Below are 11690 nucleotides of genomic sequence, written 5' to 3'. Positions count from 1 at the left end.
GAAATGTCAGGCCAAAGGCTTCCTGTGTGAACTGTGTAAAGAAGGCGACATTCTCTTCCCATTCGACAGTCACACCTCCATCTGCCACGACTGCTCCGCTGTTTTCCACAGGTCAGATACATTACCAATCACATACACTGACACGTTTCATTATATTTCATCACAGATACATTACCAATCATATGTGCTGACACTTAACATTACAGTTCATGCTTGTTTTAATTACAGTATGTTTAAAAAAATTGGCACATTCCACTAATTTAATCACTTTGAAAATAAATTACTAATGACATATACTGACACATTACATTATATTTAATCACAGATACATTATTGTAATTTTATGTTGTACATTATATAAATTTATTGAATGTTTATTGCTAGAAATGTACAAAATAACAGAAATAAAGGTTTTAAACCCTTAAGGCACGGTCACAATTACCTTTGCACGGCAGAATTCCGCAGGCGAAGAAGGTGTGGGCGGATGTGGAGTGTGTGTGAAACCAGCAAAAAACGAATTGCCAATCAGCCTCTTTAATTCTCCACTTTAAGTTAAAAAGAAACTTGTCGCTAAAATGATATCCTTGTCCATTGTGAATATTCAGTGTGTCATCGTACAAACAGAGGCCAATGCCAAACCAAGTAACTTCCTATTGGTCAACACGGCGAATTCGCCTGTCAGAGATCACCAAACTTGAACTCCACGTGAAATCCACTAGAGGAAACTCTTTGCCACTAGAAGTCCATCATGTGAAATTTACAATCTTGCGAATTGCCATCGAGATGACTGAATTCTGCCATGCAAAGGTACGTATGACCGTGCCATTACACCATGAAGGCAATTTTTTTTTTTTCACGATTTCCCACTTAAATGGCAAAAAGAATATAATGGCTTATAACTAAGAAAATCTGTAGAATTGTTGATTGCGTAGATTTATACAAAACCTTTTGAAATGTATAAAAAAGAAAAAAGATTTGGAACAAATTTGAGACTTTCAGTTTTAGACACTGCTGAGAAAACACTCCAAAAATTGCGTCCAAAGAAAATTTTATTTTGTCATAAATATCTCAGGGTGCAAATAAACTAGGTAAAAAAAAAAAAAAAAATGTATCTGTCAAAAAGTACGTCAACTGTACTTGTTGCGTTGATAGAAATGAGAAGTTACAGCATTTGGAATGCTGGTGGCCTTTTTTTGTCCAAGTGTCCAAAAACCTCTCCAAGCAAGGATTCAGGTGTTTTATTGAACATAAAAACCTCTCAATTAATCATAAAGTACTTTAACTTATACCAAAACTTGAGACACCACAGTCCATCAATTCAAAAATGTGCATTGAGTGCCCTCTTGTGGACAGTCTGTATATGTGCACTCTAATTCTGATTATCCACACGGGGTCCGCTTGTTTTTACCAAATGTGGATTCTAACACTCTAAAGGCCTTTGCACACCAAATGCAAATAAAATATGAGTTATTGATCACATTTTAGGGACCGCTGCAGTTACCAAACATTTCAGTCAAGTGTTTCAAAACTTTTGACAGGTGGTGTGTGTATGCGTGTGTGTATATATATATATATATATATATATATATATATATATATATATATATATATATTAGTATATAAATTGTTTTACAATACAGTGCATCCGGAAAGTATTCACAGCGCTTTACTTTTTCCACATTTTGTTATGTTACAGCCTTATTCCAAAATGGATTAAATTCATTATTTTCCTAAAAATTCTACAAACAATACCCTATAATGACAACATGAAAGAAGTTTGTTTGAAATCTTTGCAAATTTATTAAAAATAAAAAACGAAAAAAAAAAAAATCACATGTACATAAGTATTCACAGCCTTTGCCATGACACTCAAAATTGAGCTCAGGTGCATTCTGTTTCCACTGATCATCCTTGAGATGTTTCTACAACTTGATTGGAGTCCACCTGTGGTAAATTCAGTTGATTGGACATGATTTGGAAAGGTACACACCTGTCTATATAAGATCCCACAGTTAACAGTGCATGTCAGAGCACAAACCAAGCCATGAAGTCCAAGGAATTGTCTGTAGACCTCCGAGACAGGATTGTATCGAGGCACAGATCTGGGGAAGGGTACAGAAAAATTTCTGCAGCATTGAAGGTCCCAATGAGCACAGTGGCCTCCATCATCCATAAATGGAAGAAGTTTGGAACCACCAGGACTCTTCCTAGAGCTGGTCACCTGGCCAAACTGAGCAATCAGGGGAGAAGGGCCTTAGTCAGGGAGGTGACCAAGAACCCGATGGTCACTCTGACAGAGCTCCAGCGTTTCTCTGTGGAGAGAGGAGAACCTTCCAGAAGAACAACCATCTCTGCAGCACTCCACCAATCAGGCCTGTATGGTAGAGTGGCCAGACGGAAGCCACTCCTCAGTAAAAGGCACATGACAGCCTGTCTGGAGTTTGCCAAAAGGCACCTGAAGGATTCTCAGACCATGAGAAACAAAATTTTCTGGTCTGATGAAACAAAGATTGAACTCTTTGGCCTGAATGGCAAGCGTCATGTCTGGAGGAAACCAGGCACCGCTCATCACCTGGCCAATACCATCCCTACAGTGAAGCATGGTGGTGGCAGCATCATGCTGTGGGGATGTTTTTCAGCGGCAGGAACTGGGAGACTAGTCAGGATCGAGGGAAAGATGACTGCAGCAATGTACAGAGACATCCTTGATGAAAACCTGCTCCAGAGCGCTTTGGACCTCAGACTGGGGCGAAGGTTCATCTTCCAACAGGACAACGACCCTAAGCACACAGCCAAGATAACAAAGGAGTGGCTACGGAACAACTCTGTCATTTAGTGGCCCAGCCAGATCCCAGATTTGAACCCGATTGAACATCTCTGGAGAGATCTGAAAATGGCTGTGCACTGATGCTCCCCATCCAACCTGATGGAGCTTGAGAGGTCCTGCAAAGAAGAATGGGAGAAACTGCCCAAAAATAGGTGTTCCAAGCTTGTAGCATCATACTCAAAAAGACTTGAGGCTGTAATTGGTGCCAAAGGTGCTTCAACAAAGTATTGAGCAAAGGCTGTGAATACTTATGTACATGTGATTTTTTTTTTATTTTTAATAAATTTGCAAAGATTTCAAACAAACTTCTTTCACGTTGTAATTATTGGGTATTGTTTGTAGAATTTTGAGGAAAATAATGAATTTAATCCATTTTGGAATAAGGCTGTAACATAACAAAATGTAGAAAAAGTGAAGCGCTGTGAATACTTTCCGGATGCACTGTATTGCCTTAGTCTTTTACTGTTACCGGATGGCCCAGACGCAGAGACTACAAGAGTGCAAATTGAAAGAAATCCCAGATGCAGTTTATTGTGCTACTCCAATCCCAATCAATAATTACTTTTAATTGTAAAGAAGCCTGATATACACATGGGACTCTTATTTTGAAATGTCTGCACTCCCAGTTGTGAGCTCACTGATGGCTGATTCGCTGAGAAAATGAATCTGATTCAAACTGCTAAGCTCCTGAGTGCAAACCCTCAGTTCTTTTCGGGTGATTCATGAAAAAGATCCGGTTCAAAAGAATAATTTGGTCACGACTCTCTCGCGCTGGGTTTGTTGTTGTTGCATGCGGTGCAGCGAGCTCGTCACCACAACAGAACGGGTGAAAAGCAGTGCAAGACACACTGATGGTTCACGCTCTATAGATGTATTCAATAACTCGCAAGATGATATCTGATGAAACTGCATATGAACGCACACAACCCGACTGTCGCCAATGGCGACTAGATTTGAAATTATAGTAGCAATAAATGATTTTTGGTCGCATTTGGAACCATTTTAGTCGCAGTCTGGAGACCAGCAATGTATTTTTAGTATTCAGCACCCTTCAGTGGCCCAGTACCAGGCCACTCCGGTTTTAAGAGGTATTTAGACATGTCCCAAATTCTGGTAAAAGAGTTGCAAAATTTGCAAATGCCATAGAAAATGAATAGAAAACAAAACAACTTTTAAAATATTTAGGACTGAATCCAGAACTGAAGTCCAGTTGGCCGTACTTCTGGCGTGTTCTAACAATAATTTGGCCTTAACAAACTTCAGTCCACAAAGGGGTGAATGTGGATTTCAAATGTCTGTGCTTGGCATACCATGGTGCATGCACTGAAGCTTGTGTATCCAGATACTTGCGTTGTGTTTCAGACCTTACATTTGAAAGATAAGCATTTTTAGGTCTTGTTGACTGTGATTTTGTAATGTTGCTCAGGGATTGTTACTATGATAACTCCACCACATGCCCACGCTGTGCCAGAATGCTGGAACGCAAACATGAGGAGTGTCTGAACCCATAGATCAGCAGGAACGACAGATGGACGAACAACATTCTCACAGCCACATGTCTCTTATTCTCTGTAAATCTATTGTTTATTTGTTTGTGAGGTTTGAAGCGTGCTTGTTTCAGGTTATTTATGATGCAGTGTGGTTGATACAGAGCAGGAAAACCTAATCGACTTAATCTTTATATCAGTTTGGACTGATGATTTTGAGCAGATATGTACTTTATTGGCACTGTTACAAGATCTCTTACAAACAGTCCAAACCAAAACCTATCCTCCAACATTACTTTATCAAATTCATTTAAATATTCATGTTTTAATGGACCTTATTAAGAGTAGCGCCATATTTAACTTTTGACATAAATGTAAAAGAGACAGTGGGGGATAGACTTTCAGTCTCGGCAATGGTTTGAATTGTTGTTTAGATTGGCGATGATCTAATGTGAAAATGTTCAGTAGGCAAAAAAACTCCCGAGAACTCATCACTCATAGCCTTGTTTTTATTCCCTTCTCAAATTAAATATGGCGCTTCTGTGAATAAGGTGTATAATTCAGTGAGGCATGTATGTTTATGGGACCAGATAAAAAAAAAAAAAAAATGCTGCAAGGCAACACTAGGCTTTTGCCGTCTCTTTTTGTCATTGTTTATTTTTGTACTGTTGTCTCCAAAACACACTCTTGCTTAGAAATGTTTCTGTACATAATAATATTATCTACAACGTAACTTGTTTTATTGCCCTCATGGATCTAAGGAGATCTGCTATTTAATTTACCCAAGATATCATTACACCTCTTTGTACTGTGGATGTGCAAATATATCTCATAATTGAGTGTTTATGTCATTGTAATTATCTGTTGTAAAACAATATGGAATATCATATTAAATAGCAGTATGTTATTTAATTGTCTCTGTAATATCTGTGCAAGAAGAAGTGTTATGAAGTGCAATATCTAAGATCTCCACATTAAGCATGAATAAAACTTATGAAACAGAGCATATGGTAGTGTTTGTCTGTTGTAAAGTGATTCTGCACTGTATTTTCATGATCTGTCCTTATGTTGGCAAGTTTTTCCATTCAAGAATTATGAGCTTACAGTATTATGATTAGAGACAGTATGATTATCAGAATACTGGATCAGTAGTTTCAGACTTAGTCCCAAAAGATGCTCAAGCATACCACACTTGAATTGCTGGTGTTGGTGTGGTTGTGTTCAACTATTTAAAAGCATACCTTTTTTCCACTTAATAGCAGAATATTGGAGAAACATTTTCATTCCATTCAAATTAGTCTGTATTGCACTTTATTAATATTGTTGCAAAGCAGATTTACAGTGCCATTATAGTGCCATTCAACAAGTAACTAGCTAGGCGATGGTGGCGAGGAAACACTCTCTAGAATGATACAAACTATTTGCATATTTGGTTTTAATTTCTTACTGTTCAAACACATTTTGAATTGAAATACAAATAGTTTTCTCTCCAAATTTCAGTGGACCCCAGTTTGAAAATACTGCTTTTCAACACATCCCCGTTTTCATTCTGTTATTACACACATATAACATAGTCTGAACTGTAAAGATGTGACTCCTGAAATGATTACTCACACAGTTGATTATTTCACAAGTGATTTACAAAGCCTGACAAATTAAATAGCATCTTTACTCCATTCACTCCAAATGCACAACATTTATTTAGCAGAAAAAAGCCCAATTCTATTATTTGTGATATACAGAAGCTTTGAGTTTGCATGTCTGTGAACAGTTAATTATCTGCATTTCAATTACAGCATCCTATCATGTATGATAACTGTCTGATAAAATGTAAACCGTTTTGGCTTGTCACTCAATGAAAACAAGTTAAATGCTATTAAATGGTACACTTCCAAAAGATCAACAATTCCATGTCTGCACCCTGGTGCTTCACCTGTGCTCTCTAATCACACACAACACCGAAAGCAGGTACAATCTGTGTCATCTGTAATTCATGTTAGAGATTTGCTCCCAGGTCGTGCATTTCACTGTGTGGTGTATTTAAACAATCATGATCTTTAGTAGTGTGTGTGTTTGTGTCTAAATGAGATTGACTTGTTGTTTGAGTTCTTTGTGTATGTGTTTTTCATGTCTGTTTGGGAGTCTCAGTCTTGTGAAAAGTCTCGCTGTTTCTGGATTCACTGCGGTGTTTTCGCTCTCGCATGTGTTGCGCTTTACTGCAGCGTGTCCAGGAGAGCGTATGTGCACGGCCTGCTGGTGACCTGCAGAACACAAACACACGTGTCATATTCCAGTTTCACTAACCACATGTTTTACACGTTACATGTAACAGTAGTCTATCACACAACATTGATTACAGAACACACAGGAGCTCCAGTGAAGACCAAACACAGCGCTCACATACTGTGCACAATGCAGCCAGTGATACACCAGTCCTATCAGTAACTCATAAGTACATTAAACAAATGTGTTTCCTCTAGCAGCGGTTTAGTATGTTGATTTTAAGCTTTTGGTAAGAACAGATATTGTAAATTACAATTATTATTGTGAATTCTACACTCCAAACTACAATTCCATCATATTTTGCTATAGCTTTTGGGTAAACAAGTAAACAGAATAAAATCAAACATTGCTAGCCCTGGTTATTTTGTCAGTATTCTTTTGGGTTTGATTTTTTTCACTGGTTTATTTTGTTGCCTGTAAGTAAGGGATAATCCACAGCTAAAATGATTTTAATGCACAACGTGAAGGCAAAGAACCACCCAATGCGAACTGGAGTGCATTTAAGTTATTTAACGCACACCTAGCCGTGGATTATCCCGCTTAAGCCATGGTTACTTGCCAGCATTGATAAGTTACAGCTGTCATTGATTTTGCAGCACAAATTTCGACTGAAGAATAAAAATAACAGAGAATTTTGTTAGATCTAGAGAACTACCTGATCTAAATCAGATACAGAGATAAAGTAGTGGGATAAGATTACATTTATTTTAATTAATTAAATAAAAAGCTGTGCAAATAATTGGAAAAAACAGAAAAACGTTTTTTTGGGGACACTCACTCTGTAAAAAGTTAATTTAACTGCACAATCCAGAAGTTTGCATCTCTTCGCCGGTAGTGGTGAACCTCCGACAAACATTTGGCAACAATGGAAAATTTGCCACAAGTTTTCCGCAAAGCTCATTTGCATTTGAAAATTATCAGTGGTGAAATTGCTGCAAGATTGCAGTAAAGTTTCCATGAACTCTCGATTTTTGTAAGGAATGTAGAAGGGTAGGCACATCTAAGAACATGTAATATTTAATTTATACTTTTTGTCATTTTCACATTAATGAGGAAAAACCGGCACTCAGAACGTGACAGTTGTAAAAGTGTAAAAGTTACATGATGAGGGAAAAATAATCCAAAACACTTTGAAACCTGCATACTTTGACCTCTGAGACATCAGTATCCATTAATGCTGCGATATAAGACTAAAATCGCTATATGACCTTGCAATATTACTAAACTGTAAAACAGTGCATTAGAGGTGCCATGTCATACTTTTTTCCCTATTGAGGTTCACTTACAATGTTAATGAAGGGTTTTGCACAAAAAAACAGTCAATATACACAGGTAGATTTACATGGCCTTTTTCCACCCTGTCTCTGGCCCTCTGTCTGAAATGCTCAGGTTTCTGTGTACTATCCCTTTAAGACTTCAATATACACGTCCACTGTGTTATTTATGGTGCAAACACCCTCACCAACACTTTTTTTTTTTTTCAAGAATAAAAGAATGAAAACATGCAAGTGATTTACAAAATCCCCTGAAAGCACTCAGTCCAGGCAATCATTAATAGCTATATGCTGCAATTTATGTGAAGCACGCAATCAAACTACTACAGTTTTCGCCTGAAATAACAATTGATAACTGAACAAAGTCGGCATACTTCAGTACGCATCCCGTGTAATGGGAAATACGGGACGGTCACCGGTCGACCAGGGGAGGGGAATCACCCTAGACTGCTTTGCTGCTTAAATACGGGTTAATGGACATCCCGATGCATTCATTTTGGATGTCCTGGCTAATACAAGACAGATGAGACGGCAGCTGCTACAGTAGCTTGTACGTCATCATTGTCTTTACACTCTGCTATGCATTCTTCTTACATAATAAAATTATTTAATCTCACATCTATATTTTGTGAGCAATATGCATTTGTTTGGCAAGTAACCGTGTTATAAGCACGGTCTGCTCTGTGTTGGAGTCCTGATCATGTGTGTGATCTTTAATTTCGGAATCCACGCGATCGTTAATTTTGCACAATGGACTTGCAGTGGTGAAGGATTCCCCCACACGGATTTCACATGACGTGTTGACTAATAGGAAGTTGCTTGGTTTGACAGTCACCTCTGTGTGGGTGGTGTTTCGTACACAGCTACACTGAATATTCACAAAAGAAAAGGATGTAATTTTAGCAGCGAGTTTATTTTTAACTTAACTCTTCCAAAGTATAAAGTGCAGCATTAAAAACAGGGTCCTAGTGGCTCCATAGTGACAATTTACAGTCATGATTAGGGATGTCCCGGTACCAATACTGGTATTGGAATCATGTCCAATACCGTGCTCATGTACTCGTTCTCGTAAAAATGCTCTGATACCAAAAACATTATAACATCTGACATACAAATGTCATTACATAAACATTCAGCACACAAATTAAAATTACTTTATGTCCTATTGAGATTACCACAAAAGCTTTGATTTAATTATATAAATATATAGTTTACTTTCCATGTGCAGCGCGCTTCAAATGTGAGCACTAGTGAATGTGTGGAGACAGTGTTGTGTCGACGCCAGCTGCACCTCACATACCTTTTAAAGCTCCTCCTTGGCTCATTCACGGAAACACCATCATGAGCATGGAGTGCTCTGTTTGTAGGAGATGACAGTGAATAGAGTGCAAATTCATGTTGTAGTGCATGTTTTCCAGACTGAAAAGCTGCTGTCATAACAAAGAAACACTTAAAAATAAAAGCTCCGTCAAAATAAAAGCTCAATTTAAATGAAAAAAGTATGACAGAAATATATCACTACTGTATAGCTATGTAATATTCACTGTATTGCTTCTACTACTAATAATAACAATAAATCAATAGTAATCAAAATCAGAATCAGAATGAACTTTATTGCCAAGTATGCTTACACATACAAGGAATTTGCCTTGGTGACAGGAGCTTCCAGTACACAACAATACAAAACAGTAACAAGACTTTTAAAAAATATTTAAAAATTGAATAAATAAATAAATATTGAAAAGAAAAATAGACTATATATTATATATATATATATACACACACAAACACACACACATACATACACATACAGTTGTGCTCAAAAGTTTGCATACCCTTGGAGAATTGGTAATATATGTACCATTTTTAAAGAAAACATGAGTGAGCAGGCAAAACACATTTCTTTTATTTCTTATGGGATTCATATTCAACTGTAGATTATAACAGAATGGCACAATCATAAAACAAAACATGGCAACAAAGAAAAAAATGAAATGACCTCTGTTCAAAAGTCTGCATACCCTTAGTTCTTAATACTGTGTATTGCCCCCTTTAGCATCAATGACAGCGTGCAGTCTTTTGTAATAGTTGTCTATGAGGCCCCAAATTCTTGCAGGTGGTATAGCTGCCCATTCATCTTGGCAAACTGCCTCCAGGTCATGCAAAGTCTTTGGTCGTTTTGCATGAACTGCACGTTTGAGATCTCTCCAGAGTGGCTCGATGATATTAAGGTCAGGAGACTGTGATGGCCACTCCAGAACCTTCACCTTTTTCTGCTGTAACCACTGGAGGGTCAACTTGGCCTTGTGCTTAGGGTCATTGTCATGCTGGAAAGTCCAAGAGGGTCCAATGCGCAGCTTTCGTGCAGAAGAATGCAAATTGTCTGCCAGTATTTTCTGATAACATGCTGCATTCATCTTGCCGTCAATTTTCACAAGATTCCCCGTGCCTTTAGAGCTCACACACCCCCAAAACATCAGTGAGCCACCACCATGCTTCACAGTGGGGATGGTATTCTTTTCACTATAGGCCTTGTTGACCCCTCTCCAAACATAGCGCTTATGGTTGTGACCATAAAGCTCTATTTTGGTCTCGTCACTCCAAATTACAGAGTGTCAGAAGCTGTGAGGCGTGTCAAGGTGTTGTTGGGCATATTGTAACCGGTCTTTTTTGTGGCATTGGCACAGTAAATGCTTTTTCTGGCAACTCGACCATGCAGCTCATTTTTGTTCAAGTATCGTCATATTGTGCTCCTTGAAACAACCACACCGTCTTTTTCCAGAGCAGCCTGTATTTCTCCTGAGGTTACCTGTGGGTTTTTCTTTGTATCCCGAACAATTCTTCTGGCAGTTGTGGCTGAAATCTTTCTTGGTCTACCTGACCTTGGCTTGGTATCAAGAGATCCCCAAATTTTCCACTTCTTAATAAGTGATTGAACAGTACTGACTGGCATTTTCAAGGCTTTGGATAACTTTTTATATCCTTTTCCATCTTTATAAAGTTCCATTACCTTGTTACGCAGGTCTTTTGACAGTTCTATTCTGCTCCCCATGGTTCAGTATCTAGCCTGCTCAGTGCATCCACGTGAGAGCTAACAAACTCATTGACTATTTATACACAGACACTAATTGCAATTTAAAAAGCCACAGGTGTGGGAAATGAACCTTTAATTGCCATTTAAACCTGTGTGTGTCACCTTGTGTGTCTGTAACAAGGCCAAACATTCAAGGGTATGTAAACTTTTGATCAGGGCCATTTGGGTGATTTCTGTTATCATTATGATTTAAAAAGGAGCCAAACAACTATGTGATAATAAATGGCTTCATATGATCACTATCCTTAAATAAAGACAGTTTTTTTGCATGATCAGTCATATTTTCAAAATCAATGCCAAACTTTCACAATTTCTGCCAGGGTATGCAAACTTTTGAGCACAACTGTATATATAAATTTATACATACATACACACATACATACATACATACATACACACACACATACATACATGTGGAGTGGTGGTGGCGTAGTGGACTAAAGCACTGAACTGGTAAGCAGAAGGTTGTTGGTTCGACATTCCAGCCACCACCATTGTGTCCATGAGCAAGGCACTTAACTCCAGGTTGCTCCATGGGGATTGTCCCTGTAATAAGGGCACTGTAAGTCGCTTTGGATAAAAGTGTCTGCCAACTGCATAAACGTAAATGTAAATACACACATACACATACGTAGTGCAAATCTAAATACAAATCGGTTATATACAGTGCAAGGGAATGTAATGGCAGAAGAGGTTGGATGTGTTGGATAATATAAAAAGACTAA

General features: G+C 38.1%; 1 protein-coding gene and 1 long non-coding RNA gene across 9 annotated transcripts in view; one reads left to right on the top strand and one right to left on the bottom strand.

Moving 5' to 3' along the window:
• def8 (differentially expressed in FDCP 8 homolog) overlaps positions 1 to 5317 on the top strand; it is a 33122-nt gene extending 27805 nt beyond the window's left edge. For 6 of the 8 annotated variants that reach the window (XM_051691596.1, XM_051691601.1, XM_051691595.1 and 3 more), the window contains 3 exons: positions 2 to 111; positions 606 to 807; positions 4254 to 5317. In XM_051691596.1, the coding sequence (XP_051547556.1) occupies positions 2 to 111; positions 606 to 807; positions 4254 to 4268 (327 nt within the window). In that variant the 3' untranslated portion in view covers positions 4269 to 5317. The remainder of the gene's footprint in view (position 1; positions 112 to 605; positions 808 to 4253) is intronic. The other 2 variants (XM_051691603.1, XM_051691600.1) reach the window with 1 other exon arrangement.
• Positions 4460 to 9303, bottom strand: LOC127437036 (uncharacterized). The gene is made up of 2 exons (XR_007896503.1): positions 9172 to 9303; positions 4460 to 6575 (listed from the first exon to the last, which is right to left on the bottom strand). It is a non-coding gene; the product is annotated as an uncharacterized LOC127437036 (long non-coding RNA).
• Positions 9304 to 11690: the final 2387 nt, after the last annotated feature.

The sequence above is a fragment of the Myxocyprinus asiaticus genome, chromosome 47 (genome assembly GCF_019703515.2).
Source record: "Myxocyprinus asiaticus isolate MX2 ecotype Aquarium Trade chromosome 47, UBuf_Myxa_2, whole genome shotgun sequence".
Taxonomy (NCBI): domain Eukaryota; kingdom Metazoa; phylum Chordata; class Actinopteri; order Cypriniformes; family Catostomidae; genus Myxocyprinus; species Myxocyprinus asiaticus.
The sequence above is the reverse complement of the archived record's forward strand: the minus strand, read 5'-3'. Positions and strand labels throughout refer to the sequence as shown.